General features: G+C 38.6%; 1 protein-coding gene across 3 annotated transcripts in view; it reads right to left on the bottom strand.

The window, feature by feature from the left end:
• Positions 1–2,418: 2,418 nt before the first annotated feature.
• The window catches only part of RBM45 (RNA binding motif protein 45), a 30,522-nt gene continuing 11,783 nt past the window's right edge, over positions 2,419–21,157 (bottom strand). For 2 of the 3 annotated variants that reach the window (XM_045033071.1, XM_045033072.1), the window contains exons 7-10: positions 18,756–18,849; positions 18,191–18,357; positions 13,925–14,125; positions 2,419–2,544 (exon numbers count right to left, since the gene is read on the bottom strand). In XM_045033071.1, coding sequence (XP_044889006.1) covers positions 13,933–14,125; positions 18,191–18,357; positions 18,756–18,849 — 454 coding nt within the window. In that variant the 3' untranslated portion in view covers positions 2,419–2,544; positions 13,925–13,932. Of the gene's footprint in view, positions 2,545–13,924; positions 14,343–18,190; positions 18,358–18,755; positions 18,850–21,157 lie in introns of those variants that run through there. The other variant, XM_045033073.1, reaches the window with a different exon arrangement.

Here is a 21,157-nt window from a genome sequence, read left to right as displayed (position 1 = left end):
GAGCATGCTCCATCCCTGGGCTATAGGATTTCCCTAGAATAGCTGCTCCAGGACAGGAACTAGAACAGAGCAGGAAGCATCTCTGTGCTATCAATTCCCACCTGCTCTACCCGCCCCGCTCTCCCCACTGGCACCCAACCTGTGTGGAGGAGGAAGCGGTCTGATTTGAATGCAGAGGGGGACAAAAACTGGAATGGGGAGGAGGGGAAGAGTAGACTGGGACAAGAAGTCGGGTGAGACTGGGACTGAATGTTGCAGAGAGAACTTCTTTGGGACTAGAAGGAGAGATGGGGACTGGGTGTGGGAGACAGTTACTGCATTAGCTCAAGTGGCAGAGATCTGCGATAGTTTTATCAAGAGGGTCAGTACGTTAAAAAGAAAAGTTTAAAAAAGAAAGCTTTGTGGTGTTACTACGATGCCATATGGTGGAATTTCTTTTCTGTGTGCTTTCTTAAAAACCTAGGAAGTTACACACAAAAAGCTAAAAGCTACACTAAAAGAATATTAAGGTTGCAGAGTCAAACACTCAAAAATTAGGAAATATTGCAGTGCAACCTTAATTCAGCCACCTTTTATGTTTGCATTATGATACAGTAATTTCATGATTACATATTATTTTTCCCACAGGGCCCTTTAAGATAGTTTTCTGAGTTTAATATATTTACACACATTTGCCAATAAAAATTAAATAAAAGAGGAAGAACTTGCATCTCTGAATCAACCCTAAACCTTATGATCTCTTATTGCCTTTTTATACAATTAACATAATATTGCTTTTTACTGATTTTCTTTTTAGAGACTACGTTGTTCTGGTGCGCTTATATCTAGCATGCTGTGGAGACAAATTCACACTGTCTGCATTCATCATATAATATTACACTCACATTTCATTGTAGAAGTGGACTCAGATTTTAGTGTGTTAGAATACTTGCTGCATAGGAAAATATTGAAAAATAAGTATTAAAAATAGACTGCATTGAAATATTAACTCTAATTACATCAATCTGCATTCTTTTTAAACTATCAATTAATGGATGACTACCCAGGCTTTTAATGTTGCATTTTAAAAAAGTTGAGTGGCATTTTTTAAGCATCACCTACTGGGAAATTAAGTACTGCTGCTTAAAGGCAGTAGTAAATGGTGAGCAAGCATGCTTCCAATTAAAATTTTGGGGCACAAAACCACTACAGGTCTATTTTTGCCTTGATGTGTATAGGCCAGCAGCTATTCTTAACCCAACAGGATGCATTACAGATGGAGTTTCACCTTCAGCTGTTTCTGATCAGTAATGTTACTCCATCTCTCTCTAATCATTTATTTTTAAACAAAAATGTTCAAGTGAACTAAGTGATCTGGAAAAAAGAAGCTAACAACAGTGCATGATTTAGTGCATCTAGGTGCTGCCAAAACTTCTTCACACAAAGGTCAGCAAATGCACCCTTATCCAAATCTGGAACTCTCCCACTGAGAGTCTAGAGAGTCTAGAGCGTTAGTCTATATGCACACACAGGGAAACAAAGCAGCATTTTCCTTTATGTGACCCAAAATCTGAACTGCTCTAGAGGTAACAGACCCAGCACTTACCCGGTGAGCCATGCATTTATGTTTTTGTTCACATGGATCCTTTAACAAATATTACCATTGGATGTGTATGGGAGTCATCACATGTAGATACATGTGCAAATACTTATTTGAGCTATCTTTACTCAATATTTCAGCAGCAGCCACAACTGGAATAGTGGGTTGCTTAATAAACCATTATAGTTCTTTGAAAAAGGAGTGACTACAGTTGTTCAGATGGTATATATTTCATAGTTAAATAATGCACTTTAGAAAAAAACCAACCATGATATTAATGATCACAGCTACCAGTAACTAAAGTGGGCGATGGATAAGTTTCAGTGACCCACCTCTGACTCCTAGTCTAGTGCCCTGCACACTAGACAACAATAAATCAGCATTTCATACTTTTGGCCCTAACAAAGGAAAGCACTCAAGCAAGTGCTTAAGTCCCCTCCCTCAAGAGGAAAGCTTTCCTGAATCTGAGGCTATCTGGACCAGGCTCAATCTTGGCAGAAACCGGTACCAATCTTTGAAATATTCTGCACCATTTTTAAAAAAAAATTATATATATATTTTTAGTTGTCATCCTAATTTGACTGTGTTAATGTCTGCACTTTCAATTACTCTTCAGTATGTACAGTCTGAGTCATTAGCAATTAACCAGTGAAACCATTAGTGTTGGCTCCTTTATTTTTTCCCCATCTTTAATGTGTTCATGTTAGAGGCAGGATTTAAACAAAAAAATTTATTTCTCTAATACAGAATGACAGACTGCTACAACAACTATCAGTTTACAATTAAAAATGTTGGCTAATTGTGGATTTAAACTACATTCTGTATTTTGGGTTTTTTTAAAATAAAGTGTTTTTGTCCACAAACATCAGCTAACAGTACAAAAAGCTGTCACTGTCCACAGGAACCGTGTCTAGTCATGTTTTCAGTCAGTCAGCTGAGGGTCATGTCATTATTTAGTCTCTGCTCTGTAGAAAGAACACAAGTATGAAGATAGTGTCAAAGATAAAATACCTATATTTATTTAAAAATACATATTATAATAAGAGTATTTCTTACAATGGCACTCCAACCCACACATAAAAGCCTGTCTATAATTAAAATATTTAGAGAAGCTAATACTCTATATATTCCCTGGTTCTCTAACAAATTCTGTGTGAAAGCAAGCATTCTTTTCTAAAACATACTGTGTATTATCTTGTGAATTAAATTATGTTGTAGTTCTTTATTAATAGAGTGCCTCTCTATTTTGGAGCACATTTGATTGCTTATACTGTAACCTCTCTGAATATTCATATAGAGAAAACAACAACATAAATACATGCATATTACTGAACTTTTCTCTTTTTCACAGATTTTTTTTTAATTTAAAAGCAAACAAAATCAAGGAAGCAAAATTATTCAGAACAAGGATGATATAACAGAGTAGGTTCCAAAGAGTTCTAGAAAAAACACATTATGGATTTCCACAACCTATTAAATTATTAGAGATTCCATTAAAAAAAGATTCTGGGAATCCAGCTAGGAAGACAGCAGAAGTAAATAACCAACATATGTATACAGAGGTTGGGGAGGAGGGAATGCAATACTACCTCTCTGTGCAGGGCTACTGAATTCAGCAACCAGGGTTTATTTCATTCTGTAAAGACTAGTTCCAGAAGTCTTGACTTTATATCTTTTCAAGATGTTGCTATTATATAGCTCAGCTTTTCTAAAGCACTTGTGCAACCCCACAAAAAGTTGCTATGGCTAATGGCTACAGTGAACACAAAAAATCCCACAACGTATTCCTCTGGAAAGTGCTGGATTCTCTCCTCCATCTTTTAATTATGGCATATTAGAGAGATAAGGTGGGTGAAAAAAAATATCTTTTATTGGACCAACTGTTTGCGAGAGACAAGCTTTTGAGCTTACACATGTCTGGGAAATGTACTCAGTGTCACAGCTAAACAAAGGGTAGAACAGATTTTTTAGCATGTTGAGTACATTTCCCAGACCTGAAGAAGAGCAAGCTCGAAAGCTTGTCTCTCTCACCAACAGAAGTTGGTCCAATAAAGGCTATTGCCTCACCCACCTTTTCTCTCTAATATTCTGGGACCAACATGGCTACAACAACACTGCATAGAAGTTATGGCATATGTCATTTTCATTTCAGGAATCAGAAACCTTCAGCCAAACATGAAATGCTTAGGTAAAGCAATGAGATTAAGGTAGAAAAGTGCCAAGGTGACGATGGAGGAGAGGAAGATAGATGGTCAGTATCAAGAACTTTAGACACTTAAAAAAGTTTAGAAGTAGGAGAAGCCTTCTGGACTTTAATCCATCTGCTCAAACATGGATTGATTTAAACCATGGTAATTTAAGTCGCTAATTTTAACCTTAACATTTATTTGGACCAGTGTATAAACAGAAGCAGAAACAGCCCCTACATCAAGAGCTTATGAGTTTAAATCAATAGTCAAAAGAAAGCCACCATTTTAATCTTTTTTATTTCTTTTAGTTACTTCCCTAGACAATGTGAATATTCATTGGTCGGTATGAGAGCTGGAGCTTGTCATACTGATGAGATGGACTGGTTTAGTAAATTATCATACATTTACTCAAATTCTTTGTAAATACAGGTTATATTCCTGATTATTATAATTTAAAAGTAGGCTGTCAATCACAGTTAATGCATGCAATTAACGCAAAAGAAATCAACTAGATTTTTAAAAAAAGTTATGATTAATTGCAGTTTTAATTGCACTGTTAAACAATAACAGAATACCAATTTAAATTTATTATAAATATTTTGATGTTTTTCTACATTCTCAAATATTCTGATTTCAATTACAAAGTGTACAATGCTCACTTTATATTATTTTTATTACATATATTTGCACTGTAAAAAAGATAAACAAAAGAAATAGTATTTTTCAATTCACCTCATAAACCCACTCAGTCCTACTTCTTGTTCAACCAATTTCTAAGACAAACACATTTGTTTACATTTATGGGAGGTAATACTGCCTGCGCTTCTTATTTACAATGTCACCTGAAAGTGAGAACAGGCATTCGCAGGCACTGTTGTAGCCGGCATTGCAACGTATTTATGTGCCAGATATGCTAAACATGTGTATGCCCCTTCATGCTTTGGCTTGTAGGCTCTAAAATTTTTACATAGTTTTGTTTTCGAGTGCAGTTGTAGAATTCTTTTTAACATTTGTTAATTGCACTTTCACCATAGAGATTGCATTACAGTACTTGTATAAGGTGAATTGAGCAAGGGACCACAATACATTTAACTAATTCAATTTTAACTGATTCAATTATTATAAATTGTATGTATCCCACTTAAAAAAATAAATAAAAACCACAGATTTTTGCATTACAAATGCACACTTCTTGAGGCGATATCTAAAGGAAACAACCTCAAAAGAGCCAAAAGAGTAAAACTTTTACTTCATTCTGATAAAACGTCAAAAAGATTATAAAATAAGTTCCACAGTTAATCCTCCTCTAGTTTTTATACTAGTTAAGAGGACAAAGCATCTTCACTATCCCATGTTACAATATAGCTACAGGCAAAAGCAGGTCTACTTGCTTTCAGTGTTCTGGTGACTCATGGAGTATGGGCAGAAGGGACTGTTCTGATCATCTGATCTGACCTGCTGCATAATACAGACCAGGGGTCAGCAACCTTTCAGAAGTGGTGTGCCGAGTCTTTATTTATCCACTCTAATTTAAGGTTTTGCATGCCAGTAATACATTTTAACGTTTTTAGAAGGTCTCTTTCTATAAGTCTAAAATATATAACTAAACTATTGTTATATGTAAAGTAAATAAGATTTTTAAATGTTTAAGAAGCTTCATTTAAAATTAAATTAAAATGCAGAGCCCCCCAGACCAGTGGCCAGGACCCGGGCAGTGTGAGTGCCACTGAAAATCGGCACACGTGCCATAGGTTGTCTACCCCTGATATAGACCATAGAATTTCATGGAGTAATTCCTGCATCAAGCCCATAACTTCTGCTTGAGCAATAACATCTTTTTTATAAGATAATCTTAATTTAATACCTTAAAATGATGGAGACTCCAACATGTTCCTTGGTAAATTATAGAGTTTAAGGACAGACGAGACCATCAGGTTATCTAGTCTGCCCTCCTGTACAACACAGACCACTAACACTGATGCTAAACCCAATAACCTAAATTAGACCAAAGTATTACAGACCACAGGAGACTAGATCGTTACGTGCCATAGGCAGAGACTAGGCAGGACAGAGGTGCACCAGGGAAATGACAGGGAAATGATTAACTGAGACATACCAGCTAATCCTGGCAAGCGACCCACACCCACACGCAGAAGAGGAAGGTGAAAATGTCCTAAGGTCACTGCCAATCTGACCTGGGGGAAAACTTCTTCCCAACCCCACATATGGTGATCAGTTAGACCCTGAGCATGTGAGCAAGAATCAGCCAGCCGAGTATCGGAGAGAGAATGTTTGGTGCCACCTCAGAGCCCTGGCCCTTCTGGTCCAATGTCCCATATCCAGCTGTGGCCACCCCTGATGCTTCAGAGGAAGGAGATCAATAAACCAAAACCAAAAAACCCAGAACACACTGGGGGAAAGAAAGGGGAGAATATCATTGCCCTCCAAGTGGCCAGCTGAAAACCTGAAGAATGAGCATTTAGGACACAAAACAAACCCTAAGTGACTCCCCAGGGTTGCTAAACCCTTCCCCCCAATCAGATTCCTAGATTTGTCCATCTCTCTCTTAAAACTTAAGTTGTTTGCCCAAACTCCTATTGAGTTTTCTGGAACCTCACCCCTCTGATGGTTAGAAATCTTCTAATTTCCAGTCTGAATTTGTTTGCGGGCAATTTATATCCATTTATTCTTATGACAACATTGTCCTTTAGCTTAAATAGCTCTTTACCCTCCCCGGTATTTACAAAAGCTATCATATCCCCTCTCAGCCTTCTTTTTGCTAAGCTAGACAAGCCAAGCTCTTCCCGTCTCCTTTTATAAGATAGGTGCTCCATTCTCCAGATCATGCCAGTAACTCTTCTATACACCTATTTCTATTTAAAATTCATCTTTTTTCAACACAGGTGACAGGTTATCAGAATAGTACACCATATTCTTGTACAATGAGTCTTACAAGTACCTTGTACAATGGCATTAATACTCCTCTCTCTCTCTCCTGGAAATGCCTTGCCTGATACATCCTGGGATTGCATGTGCCTTTTTCACAGCCACATCACATTGGTGGCTCAGTCATCCTGCAATTGACCCACAAACCCAGGTCTCTCTCCTCCTCCTGTCACTTCCAATTGATGAGCCCCCAGCTTGTAGCAGAAATTCTTATTGTTAATCTTAAATACATGAGTTTGCATTTTGTACTATTAAATTTCATCCCATTTTTGTCACTCCAATCTTCAGGGTCATCCAGATCTTCCTGTATAATATTCCGATCCTCCTCTGTATTGATAATGCCTCCCAACTTTGTATCATCAGCAAATGTCATTAGCACACTCCTACTTTTTGTGTCAGGGTCATTAATAAAAATATTGAATCAGACTTGTCCCAAAATTGATCTTTGAGGAATTCTAGTAACCTCCCTTCAGTCCAATAACTCACCTTTCAGCACAACCCACTGCCTGCTTCCCTTTAACCAGTTACCTATCCACCTTACAATTCTTGTACTGCACTCCATCTTCCAATAATTTCCCATGTGGCACCATGTGAAATGTTTTACTGAAGTCCAAGTACACCAATTTATGGCACTTCCCTTATCTAAAAAAATCAGTTATTTTCTCAAAGAATGAAATCATATTAGTATGGCATTATCTACCTTTGGTAATCACATGCTGCATTACATTTCCTTTACCATTTACCTCAATGAATTTAATTATTCTTTCCTTTACAATTTGTTCTAAAGGCTTGCATACTGCTAAAATCAGATTAACAGGCCTGTAATTGCCTGGATCATTTTTTTCCCCTTTCTTAAATAGAGGTCTGAAGTTAGCTATTCTTCAGTCATATGGTTCTACCCCAAATAGACAGATGTATTGAATATCCTTCCTACTGGACAAGCAATCGCATGAGCCAGTTCTTTCAGTATTCTGGGGCAGAAATTATTCAGTTCCCCTGATTGGAGTGCATTAAACACTAAGTTTTTCTTCTACCTCAGATGTGGTAATTTCTATTTCTAGACACTCATTTTCATCAGCTGTACTCCTTCAGGCACATGTCCCATAGTATTATTCTTACTGAAATCAGAGGCAAAAATATTCATTTGGTTTTGGGGCCATACCTAGATTACCTCTAATTTCCTTTCCATCAACACTACAGAGCAGCCAAACCTCATCCTTCCTTATTTTCTCATGATATATTTTTTAAAAAGATTATTTTAATTTTCTTGGCAAGAGCTAATTCAGTTTGACTTTTAACAATTCTCTCACTTTATTCCTACATTTTCTAACCTCCACAACTTAGCTTTCTTTGCTGATCAACCCCTTTTTTCATTCCCTATAAGCTCTCTGCTTACTCCTTTTTGAGGTGGTTATTCATCCAGCTTGGGCTGGTGCCTTTGTGTACAAGATTTTTCCTTTGCTTGGGATTCAAATTTCAGATAGTTTTTATACAGTTGATTTGAAGAAATTCCAAGCCTCTTCCACATTTAAGTTCTTGGGCTCTTTAGTCCAGTTGACTTCTTTAACTAACTCTCTTAAATTTCCCAAACTCTGACCTTTTGAATTAAAAAATGGTAGTTGATTACCTGATTCTGATTATCCTTCCATTTAAACTGAATCATTTCATAACCACTCAATCCAAAGTTACTTCCTACAATTCTTCTATGATGTCCTTGCTACTTATTAAAACAGAGTCTAAAATTGTATCACCTCTTGTTGGTTTGGTGACAATTTTATGAAGTTTTCATCTATCACATCTAGAAATAACTAGGCCCTACCAATACAAGTAGCATTTATTTTCTAACCTATATCCAGGAAATTAAAAGCAGCAAAGAGTCCTGTGGCACCTTATAGACTAACAGACGTTTTGCAGCATGAGCTTTCGTGGGTGAATACCCACTTCTTCGGATGCATCCGAAGAAGTGGGTATTCACCCACGAAAGCTCATGTTGCAAAACGTCTGTTAGTCTATAAGGTGCCACAGGACTCTTTGCTGCTTCTACAGAACCAGACTAACACGGCTACCCCTCTGATACAGGAAATTAAAGTCTCCCATCATGACAATTCCCCAAAGTATTTCTCTCTACTACTGAAGAGATCTCTATCCACATGTGAATCTGACCCCTAACACAATCCCAATACAATTCTTCCCCAAAGAGATTTGGACCCAAACAGGCTCTGTTTTTGTCCATACTACCACTTAATATTCCTTTAGTTTACTGCTTCGTTGATGCACAATGCTACTGCACCACTTTTACCTTTATTCCAATCTCTCCTAAACAGTACATACCATTCAATAGCTATATTCCAGTCATGAGTGCTATTCCACCATGTTTTTGTAATCCCTGTAATATCTGTTTTAACCCTCCTGCTCAGATGCCCTATGGAAAAATAGTTAATGGCAGTCCTATTTATTTTTGTGTGCAAAATTATGCTAAAGTTAACTCCAAACTTTCCCTACAAAGGTCAATGTACAGTGACTCAAAGGAAAACCTCACCACCATCTAAAAGATACTCTAAACAGGACCTGTAATTACAAAGGTATAAATCACTCATAACAAGTATCAATTACACAACAAGCCATTATCTTGATAATTTCATGACACAAAGTAAGACAAAGAAACATCTTTCTATTTTAAAGCATTGGAATTCGATCTATTTCAAAGTTCGTGGAAAGTTTCAGAGTTCAACCTTTTTCCAATGCTTTCTAATGGGAAAAATCATTAAAATGGCAGTCCTTATTGAAAGACAACCACCTCAGTTATTCAGTGGAGATACAGAAATAAAACCACGACTTTTGCAAAATTTGAAATTTCTTTTAAGGAGAACAGGAACTTGCACAGATATGCAGCATCTTCCTATAACATCTATGCTAGTGTGTGAAACAAAGTTAAATAAACCAAAATGTTTTTTTTCCAATCTACATCCATCTATCTTTTTCAATAAAAAAGTTTTACACTTTTACACAAACTGTGACAGCAACGATCAAATTGTGCCTTGGATGCCTATTTTAGCCAGATTCCTAAACCTGCATGCCAGAAGTTCAACATTTTAGGAAAATCTATAGCTACTGCTCAAAAACAAAGTATCAGGAAGCTAGAGTTACAGAACACTGAAAATGCAATCTGAGAGGCATAACAGTTTAAATGTTTTATATTGCCTACTGTAAGAAAACAAATGACTTGTTTCGGGGTGCGGGGCAGGGGAGAGAGAACATTGACCATATTTAATATATTAGAACAGGGGTGGCCAACCTGTATCTCTGGAGCCACATGCGGCTCTTCAGAAGTTAATATGCGGCTCCTTATTTAGGCACCGATTCCAGGGCTGGAGCTACAGGTGCCTGGGGGTGCTCACTGTCCACCCCCTGGCTATGCCACAGGCCCTGCCCCCATTCCACGCCTTCCTGCGCCCTGCCGAGCCTGCTATTCCCTCTCTTCTCCCCCTCCCAACCAGAGCCTCCTGCACGTCACGGAACAGGTGATTGGGAGGTGTGGGGAGGGAGCGGGGGCGGGAGCTGATGGGGGCTGCTGACGTATTACTGTGGCTCTTTGACAATGTACATTGGTAAATTCTGGCTCCTTCTCAGGCTCAGATTGGCCACCCCTGTATTAGAACATTTAATTCTTAGACCTCTGGAGTAAGTTACCCCAGATAAATGAGATCTAAGAATAGGTTACTGATTAGTAAACCACAATTTAGAAAAATAATTTAACCCTATGGACATAAGTCATAATCACGTACACATTGTGGAAAAATGTGTCTACATTTGGTCACCGGTAGGAGTAACGTGTTACGTTTTACAAAATATGTGCTTTCAGTGTGGCACAATACTACTGAAAGGTCGTTCCCTTTGAAGCACCAATGCTAGCATTCCTACAGCAGCAACTCAAAAGGGGAGCCACCACTTTTGTGTGCTGCACCCTGCTGGAGATGCACCATGGCTGTTTTTCAGATTTACTGTGGGAGAAGGGAAAGAAAACAGAAAACTAAAGAAAAGGGAAGAATGGTCTGCCTCGCACCATTCCCCAGAATTCAACAAAACTGCTTTTTAGCTCGCTGATTACTTTAAACTTTTCCTGTTGTAAGAACTGCACTTGGTTCCCTTTTGTCCTCGTGTGTCACCATATTATGCTGTTTTACATCTGTGCAACTCCAACTTTGCTTGTAGTATTTTACATGTATAAGAAATGGCTCAGATATTGGGGATGAGTTTGAAGTGCTACAAGTTTGAACAAAATATCTTTTTGTTTATAAACTGAGCAATCTTTGATATGGAATCAGCAGAGAAACACGGAACTCCACAATGCTGTTTAGTCACTTACTAAAACCACATTTTGAGACAAAAATATATTCCAAAGTCAGATTAAAAACACAAACAAACCACTGTTAATTTTAAAAGGCCATTGCGAAACTTGAGCGGAGCACCTACAATGCAGACAGGTTTTCAAAACCTGGTCTGTCCTTATCTTGCATACGTTTCATGCTATATTAATAGCAGACTTGCTACTGCACGGTAGAGTTTACATTAACATCACTGGCCATCCTTGATAACTATGAATATTTATCAAATTCCTCTGTAGTGGAGGAGACATTTTAATTTTATGCTTTGAAGTGGAAGGACAGCATTACAAAGCCTAGACCCAAGGCTCAATACTCTCCTCAACATCATGCACTCCAACTACACGTGGTTTATGAAATGTTTTCTGAAGGAAATCTACATATGAAAACCTTCTAGGAAACAAACTGAAATAAAAGGCCCTTCTGCTCCTAACCAGCATCGGAGTGCATCTTTGCCCATTGCCTCCAAAAACCTTTGCTCTGACACTAATTATTTTGGTCCTCTCTCTCATTCCAGATCTTTACACGCCAAAAATTGGAGGCAGAAAGCATATCCAAAATACTCACTAGATAAAGTCACAGGAAAAAATGTCCTGCACGGACAGAACCGGAATCCTGAAATCAATGCTCCTGCTCCTAGACCAGGGGTTCCCAAACAGGGTAAGCCTCTGGTGGACCGTGAGACTCTTTGTTTACCTGAGTGTCTGCAGATACAGCCGCTTGCAGCTCCCAGTGGCCACGGTTCGCTGTTCCCGGCCAATGAGAGCTGTGAGCAGCCATTCCTGTGGACACTCAGGTAAACAAAGTGTATCACAGCCCGCCAGGGGCTTACCCTGAACAAGCCGCAAACCAAGTTTGGGAGCCCCTGTTCTAGATACCTCTAAGTTATCTCAGTGCAACTCTTACTTATATTTTAAGTCCACTTTACTTGAAAACCCTCAAAGAGTCTCTCTTGGAGTCCTAAAAAGATCTTCACAAAATGGAAGGAGGACTACACCAACTGGATCTTCAACAGTACTACTTATTGTATATGGAGGGGAATCCCGACAAAGAAGATGCATAGCACTCTTTGATTGACAGGACCCTGACCTCATCTGTGACACTTAGCTTCTTAACTCTGCCAAGCGCCATCAAAAAGGAGCCTGAAAGACAGATGGCTTTAAGCCCCAAACTTCTCTTTATGGAGCAATCTCTGCCTGAGGAATGGAATAAAAAGCTTCAGTAATAATCTCTAATAGTCACAATGTAAAACCATTAGACCTAGGCAGATTTATTATACCCTTTCCTTCTTTTAAATCCAAGCAACCCCAGATCCCTGTTAAACCCTTATTCAGAGGCACCCAATATTTACCTCTCTACTTGAGACATGCACATTAAAAACCAATGATCACTGGCACTTTGCCAGTCTGTAGTAGCTCTAGCCAAATACACCTCTAACCCGATATAACGCTGTCCTTGGGAGCCAAAAAATCTTACCATGTTATAGGTGAAACCACATGCTATCGAACTTGCTTTGATCCACCGGAGTACGCAGCCCTGCCCCGCCGGAGCACTGCTTTACCGCATTATATCCGAATTCGTCTTAACCGGGTCATGTTATATCGGGGTAGAGGTGTACTAGCTATCACACTCCACATTTTCAACTCCAGATATAAGTGGCATAAGTAATTTGACGGGCAATTAAGTATGGAATTTAATCTAGCACCTCATTGTCTTGCCTTTGCTTAATTCATAATAGGAATTCATAATTTTAAATAGTATTCTGGCTGGTGTGCTACAGAATCTAGAGTGACAGACAGAAAGAAAACTCATCACCTGTTTTCCAGTCTCACTCTTTGGTCTTGCAAAAGATCTTTCCTAAATGGATTTCCCATTTTACGTACACTACAGGAGCCCTCAGATGCCCATTATCCCACAGCTAAACGTTTATTTCCATGGTCTTACTGATGATAACCCATCCCTCCTACCTTTGGGGGAGGTGAAGAAAAGTCTTCACAGTCTTTATCTTCTCTATATATCTCACCAAATAATAGTGGAACACACACAATTTTGGTCTTCACAGATGCACATATGGAGAAATTCCTTTCCATTCCTTACCAGGAGAAATAACCTAGACCTACTGGGTAGGATTTTCAAAAAAATACCTAAATGATTTTGGAGCAAAAGTTCCACCAATTTTCAACAGGACTTGTGCCTTAAGTCAATTGGGTGCTTTTTAAAAGTCTCTTTCATTCTCCCTTTTCTGGGAAATACCATAAGACACATTTACACTATGGCTTTCCCCTAGATGGTCCAGAAACTTTTAGGTTCTCACTTGGCTTTCTTCTTTCTTCTAAGATCCACTTTATTTACCACTTCTCTCCTGTATTCCTTCTCTTTTCTCAGACCTCAGATCTTTGGACTTACCTACCACCATTGTGACAGGTGGTGTTCTTTAGTGAAAGAATGATACAGAGACTGATCTCAATCATATCCTTTATTTTTCCCTCTTTAAAATGTTCAGCATTGATACATTATAAGTACATAAAGTTAATCATTTTCATATGGTTGTCCAGACTGATATTGATCAATTGGTTTATGTTTAACTGTATATTTTTAAAAATAAACTTAAAATAAGTTTTATTTAAAAAAATATCTACTAAAAATTTAAAATATGCTTTTGGGCAGTGATCTTACATTCCAAATTTATCATGAAGCAAATTTTTAAAGACAAGTTATAAATTTCTTAAAAACTGAGGTTATAATTGAAATATTGTTACCAAAGAATAACAGAGGACCCACCACTTAAACTTGCTGAATTTTAGTTTATATCCAGACCAAGTACTTACCCATGAGGTCAGTAAGTTCTTTGACGTTTGTTAGATTCTTCTGCAGGTGAATCTGCCAACATTACTTTAAGCCTGACACCATTCACAATCTTGCCATGTAATGCAGTTATGGCATCGCTGGCACTTGTTCTGTCTGAAAACTTAGCATAGCCCACATTTTTTCCTGTCACAAGGTAAACTTCTATAAGATGTCCAAACCGACTAAAAAAAAAAAAGAAAAAAAAAAGATAGGACTGAAATACACATTACATATTTACACTTTGTAAACGCAGTTGCAGCACCGCAGCCTACCAATACAATATCTTGAACAAGATAATTTAACAATGACAGTAAGTTTTATTCTTGTACACAATATCTGATTTTGTGCTGCCCTTCCCCCATCTGTACTTTTCCTCCTTTTTAATAGTCCTGGCAGATGCTGCAAGAAATAGGAAAGAATTGTTAGGCCACATTCTTTAAGCACTCCTACAATAAAAATCACCCCATATCAGTGCTCTACCCAACATTTAAAAAACAAGTAAACTTGATCGACATCATGATCGCTATAGGTGCTGTGGAAGTGACACTTGGTACGATAGTCCTTCTGACAACTTCAGAAAGGATGTCTGTGGGCTAGTTTACTTATGTCCTATGTGAGTGGACTATATTTGTTCACTTGTGATTTACATTTGAGAAGACCTCAATAAAGTGCCTTAAAAATACATATTAAAAACTTATCATAGAAAGTCCTACTCTCCCAAGTCACCAAGATAGGAGCTGAGGCAGAGAGAGAAGAAAAGACAAAATGTAGTTATATGTAATATACTTTATGTCAGGTCATAATATTGGATGCAAAGACCATGAAGAATAGCTTCCTTTACCTTCAGACTCTGACTAAGGTAGTCCAGTAGCCCAAGTAGGTACATTTCAAATTCCACACAAACTAGCACTGGGGTTTTCTGTTTGTCTGTTTTTTAAAGTGGCTTGACTTTTAAAAAGAGCTGTCCCTCAGTTACAACAATAGAGCTGGCAGATATCAGAATGGGGGAATGTTGCCATGTCCCTTAATACATACAAAATAATCCAACAAAGTTGGTAGAGCAAGTCTAAAACGAGTTTTAAAAAGATGAAATGAGCAAAAATTGTCTCCCAAGTCTTTAATATGTTGGGTACCCTCAAATGACTTTTGGAGGCAGGCCAGTAGTACAAATAAGATTACATTAGTTCAGGTCAGGTTTTAATTATACCAGAAGCAACTTCCTGAATCTACATTGTTATGCAGGTTTCCCACAATCTCTGAAATAATAAGCAGTTAAAATTTCAAGCTGATATAGCTATGTGGTACCATAAGAGCATGAAGTACTAAAGCTTTCTGAAAATAAAGTGTATGAAACTGATAACTTGACTACAGGGTTATCTGCACATCAGGTTTAATAACTGGCAGCACAATATTGACATTTGTTTGGAAATGGACCATAATTTATTGAACATAAGAATGGCAAAAGTGGGTCAGACCAAAGGACTTAACTACCTTGAGTAATTTTGTATCATTTGCAAACTTTGCCACTTGTCTTCCAACAGTGTCCAATGCCAGATGCTATTAAAAGAACAGGGCAATTATCCAGTGATCCATCCTACATCATCCAGTCAGCATCTGGTATTCAGAGGCTAATGTCACTCAGAGGATGGGGTTGCATCCCTGACCATCCTGGCTAATAGTCATTGATGGACCTATCCTCCATCAACTTAACTAATTCTTTTTTTGAACCCCATTATAATTTTGGCCTTCAAAACCACCCTGGCAACAAGTTCCATAGCTTGACTGTGCATTGTGTGAAGAAGTACTTCCTTTTCTTTTGAAGCTGCTGCTTACTAATTGCAGTAACTCCACACTTAAAGTCGTCCTGCTTAACATTGTTTCGTTGTTACGTTGCTGATCAATTAGGGAACATGCTCGTTTAAAGTTGTGCAATGCTCCCTTCTGACGTTGTTTGGCAGCCACCTGCTTTGTCCACTGCTTGTAGGAAGAGCAGCTCGTTGCAGCTAGCTGGTGGGGGCTTGTGATCAGGGTGGACCAGCAGCCCCCCTATCAGCTCCCCGCTTCCATGTTCCCTGTGCTACAGCCGCCGAGCAGGCTATCAATTGCCAGGCAGATCAGCTGTCCCTCCCCCCACTGAAATGTGCTGCTCCTGCCCTCTGCCTTGGAGCTGCTCCCAGAGACTCCTGCTTGCTGTGCAGGGGGGAAGGGAGGGGGACTAATGTCAGGGTGTCCCCCTCCCCCCTGCTCCTGCACTCCGCTTATCCCTTCTCCATATAGAGCAGGGAGGGGACACAGATGGAGACAGACAGAGAGCACTTGGGGCAGCAGCTGTTGTCTCAACTTCCTGATCCACTTAAAAAGACAATGTACTTAAGAGTGGGTCAGCTTACTTAAAGGGGCAGTGTGCATCTCTCTCTCTCTCCTACACACACAAGGCGTGTCTGTCTCCCCTCCCTGGTGTTCATGCTGCCTTGTGTGACAGGCTACATTAACAACGTGTTAACCCTGGAGGGCTCAGCCAAGTGCTAGTTCATCATTTAGCAGCAAGGCATTCCCTGGGAAATATCTCTCCCTCTTCCACCCTCTAACTTCATCACCTCAACCAAGCTTCACAATCATCATAGCTGTGAACAGTATTAAATTGTTTGTTTAAAACGTATACTGTGTGTCTATCTATATAGTATATAGTTTTTTGTCTGGTGAAAAAAATTTCCCTGGAACCTAACCCCTCCTATTTACATTAATTCTTATGGGGAAACTGGATTTGCTTAACATTGTTTTGCTTAAAGTCGCATTTTTCAGGAACAGAAATGCAACGTTAAGCGAGGAGTTACTGTATATTGGGTAATCCCTGGTTCTTATGTGAAGCAGTAAAACACTTCCTTATTCACTTTCTCCATACCTTTCAAGATTTTATAGGCCTCTATCATATCCCCTCTTAGTTCTCTTTTTTCCAAGCTGAAAAGTCCCAGTCTTTTTAATCTTTCCCAATACGGAAGCTGTTCAATACCCCATATCATTTTTGTTGCCCTTCTCTGTACCTTCTCAAATTCTAATATATCTTTTTTGAGATGGTGTGATGAGAACGGCACACAGTATTCAAGGTGTGGGCATACGATGGAGATATATATATAGATATAGATATATATAGATATAGTGGCATTATGATATTTAGAATGCCTTTCCTAATGGTTCCTAACACTGTTAGCTTTTTTTTGACTGCCATGGCATATTAAGAAGATGTTTTCAGAAAGCTATCCACAAGGACTCCAAAATGTCTTTCTTGAATGGTAACAGCTAATTTAGACACCACCATTTTGTATGTATAGTTGGAATTATGTTTTCCCAATGTGCGCAACATTGCATTTATCAATATTGAATTTCATCTGCCATTTTGTTTCCCAACCACCCAGTTTTGTGAGATCCCTTTGTAACTCTTCAGTGCTAGCTTTGGACTTAACTTGAGTAATTCTGTATCATCTGCAAACTCTGCCACCTGTTTACTCCTTTTTCCAGATCATTTAGGAATATGCTGTACAGTCCTGGCCCCAGTACAGATCCCTGGGGGACCCCGCTATATATCTCTTCACTGTGATCATTTCTTCTGACCCTTTGCTTCCTGTCTTTTAACCAGTTTTTGATCCATGAGAGGACCTTCCCTCTTGTCCCACGACTGTTTACTTTGCTTAAGAGTTGTCTTGAGGGACCTTGTGAAAGACTTTCTGAAAGTCCAATAACACTATATCAACTGGATCACCCTTGTCCATTCTAAAAATATTGGTGAGGTATGATTTCCCTTTACAAAAGCCATGTTGACTCTTCCCCAACAAATGTTGCTCATTTATGTGTCTGATAATTCTGTTCCTTACTATAGTTTCAACCAATTTGCGTGGCACTAAAGTTAGGCTTACCAGCCTGTAATTGCAAGGATCGCCTCTGGAGTCTTTTTTTAAAAACTGGCATTACATTAACTATCCTCTAGTCATCTGGTACAGAAGCTGACTTAAGTGATAGGTTACATATCACAGTTAGCAGTTCTGCAATTTCATATATGAGTTTCTTCAGAATTCTTTGGTGAATACCATCTGCTCCTGGTGACTTTTTACTGTTTAATTTATCTGTTGATCACTTGTATTTGCTGTGGGCTGTCTCACGATTATGACCTGGTTTGATTTCAGCATTTATTCTAAATTTTTCAAAATTTATTCTACTATTGAAGTTATTTTAATCACTAAATGGTACCTTACCAGAATACATCCTCCAACACATTTACAGGTAAGGGATGAGGATAAAACACTATGAAAAGCCTTTCCTTCACAGAAGTCTCAGGTGGAACCTTTTTTTTGCGTGATGGAAGTACAGCATCTGTTTGGGGCTGAGATAACTGAGAGCTAGAACTTCCGCTGTAAGGTTGCTGAAACAAAAATAAAATGTAACAAAAAGGTAACAGATGAAAAGAAAGTGAAAATTTCCATTTTATCTGATTTAGTACTCTGTTACTGTTGTAGGACATTAAAGGCCTGGATTACATATGGGCTCTCTGACAGCCACATGATTAACTGATGTGTTTTTCTTGACTACCTCCCTGACAGTATTTTTCCTGAGCAATAAATCCAGTTAAGATCATACCACCTTTAAAGAGTACAGAAAAGCACAAATCAACCCACCACACTACAAACAAACAAAATCAGCTCCTAAAGCAGTCACAAGGGTAAGAGAAAAAAGATGGGACACATTTGCTTATTGCACATTTCAAGGTTCTGCAACAACTGAGGAGAAACAACATCAAAGGTATAGAGTGTAGTTACTTACAGAAGATGTATATTGCTGACCAACTAGATTATTATGTGACACCAATGATGACACCTGTGAAGTCACCAGCTGTGTTGCCATTTTTCTGATGTGGCTGTAAGCAGAAGTAATCATAGACTCTGTCTTTACAACAAAAAGTAACATTACTATAATCTTAAGAATTTCACATGACAATTTGTTTAAAATCAAAGTTTTCAGAGAAAGAACCGATCAAGAAAACATCTATTCAGTTTTCCTTGATATGTGCTGAGAACATCCAGGAATAAGTAAATTGTTGCAAATTTATATGAGTACTCTTGTTAGATCCAGAATACATTGAAATACCTGTATCCCAATGGTCTATACTCTTTTCCTATAACATAGCCTTTTAGTAATCACTGTTGCTTTAATAGAGAGACAGAATATACAAACCCAGCTCATGGAGTTAAACTCAGCTCTTTACGTTGCCTGAGAGAAGTAAAAATGAGTTTGCTGGAAACATCATTTCTTCACTATCAAGATGGATAAGAAAATTATAGGGAAGGTAAAACAATTACATTTTTTGCTTGGACTAGCAAGTTTTTATATTTTGCAAAGCGGGAATAAGGCAAACCTCTTCACATTTTACAATTGTGCGACTCTTAGAATTAGGTATTAACAGAAGCATTAGAATGGCTTTACAGTATGGCATGCTGGCTCAAACTACATGCACTTCCACACACCCAAGTTATGTATTTTCTCTTAAAGAGGACATGCTGAGGAAAAAATATTGGGCTATGCTTACTTTGGGGGTTTTGTTTTCTTGCTTCTTATGATAAACAATTTTTATTCTACTTTTTTTAACCTTATAAATATCAAGAGTATTAAATCACTGCCCTCCCAGGTTTGGCCGAAAGTCTCCTGGAAGAATTTGAGCAAAGATAGCTCCCTCATCACTTAACTGAGCAAAAAAATTACTCCTGGGGGAATTCTGCGCCACTAGTGTAAATGCACAGAATTTATGTCCCGCCCAGATTTCTTTGCTTCCCCCCAGAAAAATGACTTCCCACCTCTGTGCAGCCAGTGGCCTGTGCTCCCCAATGCCATGCTGAAGCCTCCACATTTATTTGACAAATAAAATTTGCAGAATTTTGCAGAATTTTAATATATTGTGTGCAGAATTTTTAATATTTTGGCACAGAATGCCCTCAAGAGTAAGAAATGGTGTTGAATCTTTAACAATGATTTTTCATTCTTTGTCAGGTGTTTTGGTCAGGTCATTATCTATCTTCAACTCCCTTCCCCTGATCTTCTCAGGTCCCACTTCCTTGGTACTCATGCTGCCAATATCCTATTAGTTCTACAGTCAACCAGAGTCTTCCAGGAAACAATAGACAAAAACCTACTTCTAATATAAAACCCACTACCCCATTCTCAGACTTCTTTATACATCGCAAGCTAGTAAAAAAGGTTCGGTCACATTTTACAAGTCATCTTAAAATAAAAGGAATGTTTTTTCTTTTCCCTCTGTCTCTTGAAAAGTAGCAGCAATGTTTGGTGTCTAAGGCCTTCTCTGGGATTGTGCCCTGTGTGGTGCAGTAAAACCCCACTGTGGCCTGGAAAGGGGTTAACAGTCAACTAATTACAGTACAGGTACAACAGATTACCTAATTAGTTGCTTCCTAGCCAGAGGGGCAGGATGGGAGGCATCAGGTAATAATTTAATGGACACCTGGGCCTCATAAAAGGGGAGAGAATTCAGTCTGAAGGGAGGAACCACAAAGACTCTTGTAAAGAAGCCTGAGCTAGACTCAGCAAGAGAATAGACACCTCAAAGAAATATTTACCCCACCTTCCTTGTCTACCTCAAGGAGACACTTTGAGGGGCCAGTGCTCGAGGCCAAATCTGGAGAGAGGACTCACAGTAACTAAGGAAGAGATAGAAGACACAGCCCAGGAGAAGGGCAGATTGACTGAGAGTGTTTTTGGACATTAGTTTGAGCTTTAGCTGCCCAAAGGGGATTGGACTTCTGAAGGGCTGAGTTGTGCATGTGACATTGCACTCCATATGATTTTATAAAAATATGCTAATGAGCATGAATATAATGTAACTGGAATATGCTTCATGCAAAAGGTCTCTTGTAAGGTATCATTACAAAGTTTATAATCTACTGAGTCTGATCATCCTATTTGTATAAATGTATCATTCTTGTACCTGAAACTAGAAATATGAAATATAACTCTGAGGTCCTATTGTAATTATGCAAAGTGTGGGCCATTAATGGTGGTTTGGAATCTTGATGGCTCCCATCAACTCGGACAATTGGTGTAAACAGCTCTGTTTACTTGCGAGCCTTCCCGTGAGTCAGGCCTGGAAGAATGAAGGCTTGAGGTCTCACAGGACATGTGACCATATCACCTAGTACTGGAATCCATCTAAAACC

The sequence above is a fragment of the Mauremys mutica genome, chromosome 10, assembly GCF_020497125.1.
Source record: "Mauremys mutica isolate MM-2020 ecotype Southern chromosome 10, ASM2049712v1, whole genome shotgun sequence".
In the NCBI taxonomy this organism is placed as follows: Eukaryota; Metazoa; Chordata; order Testudines; family Geoemydidae; genus Mauremys; species Mauremys mutica.
This window is presented reverse-complemented; position numbering and strand designations above follow the sequence as displayed.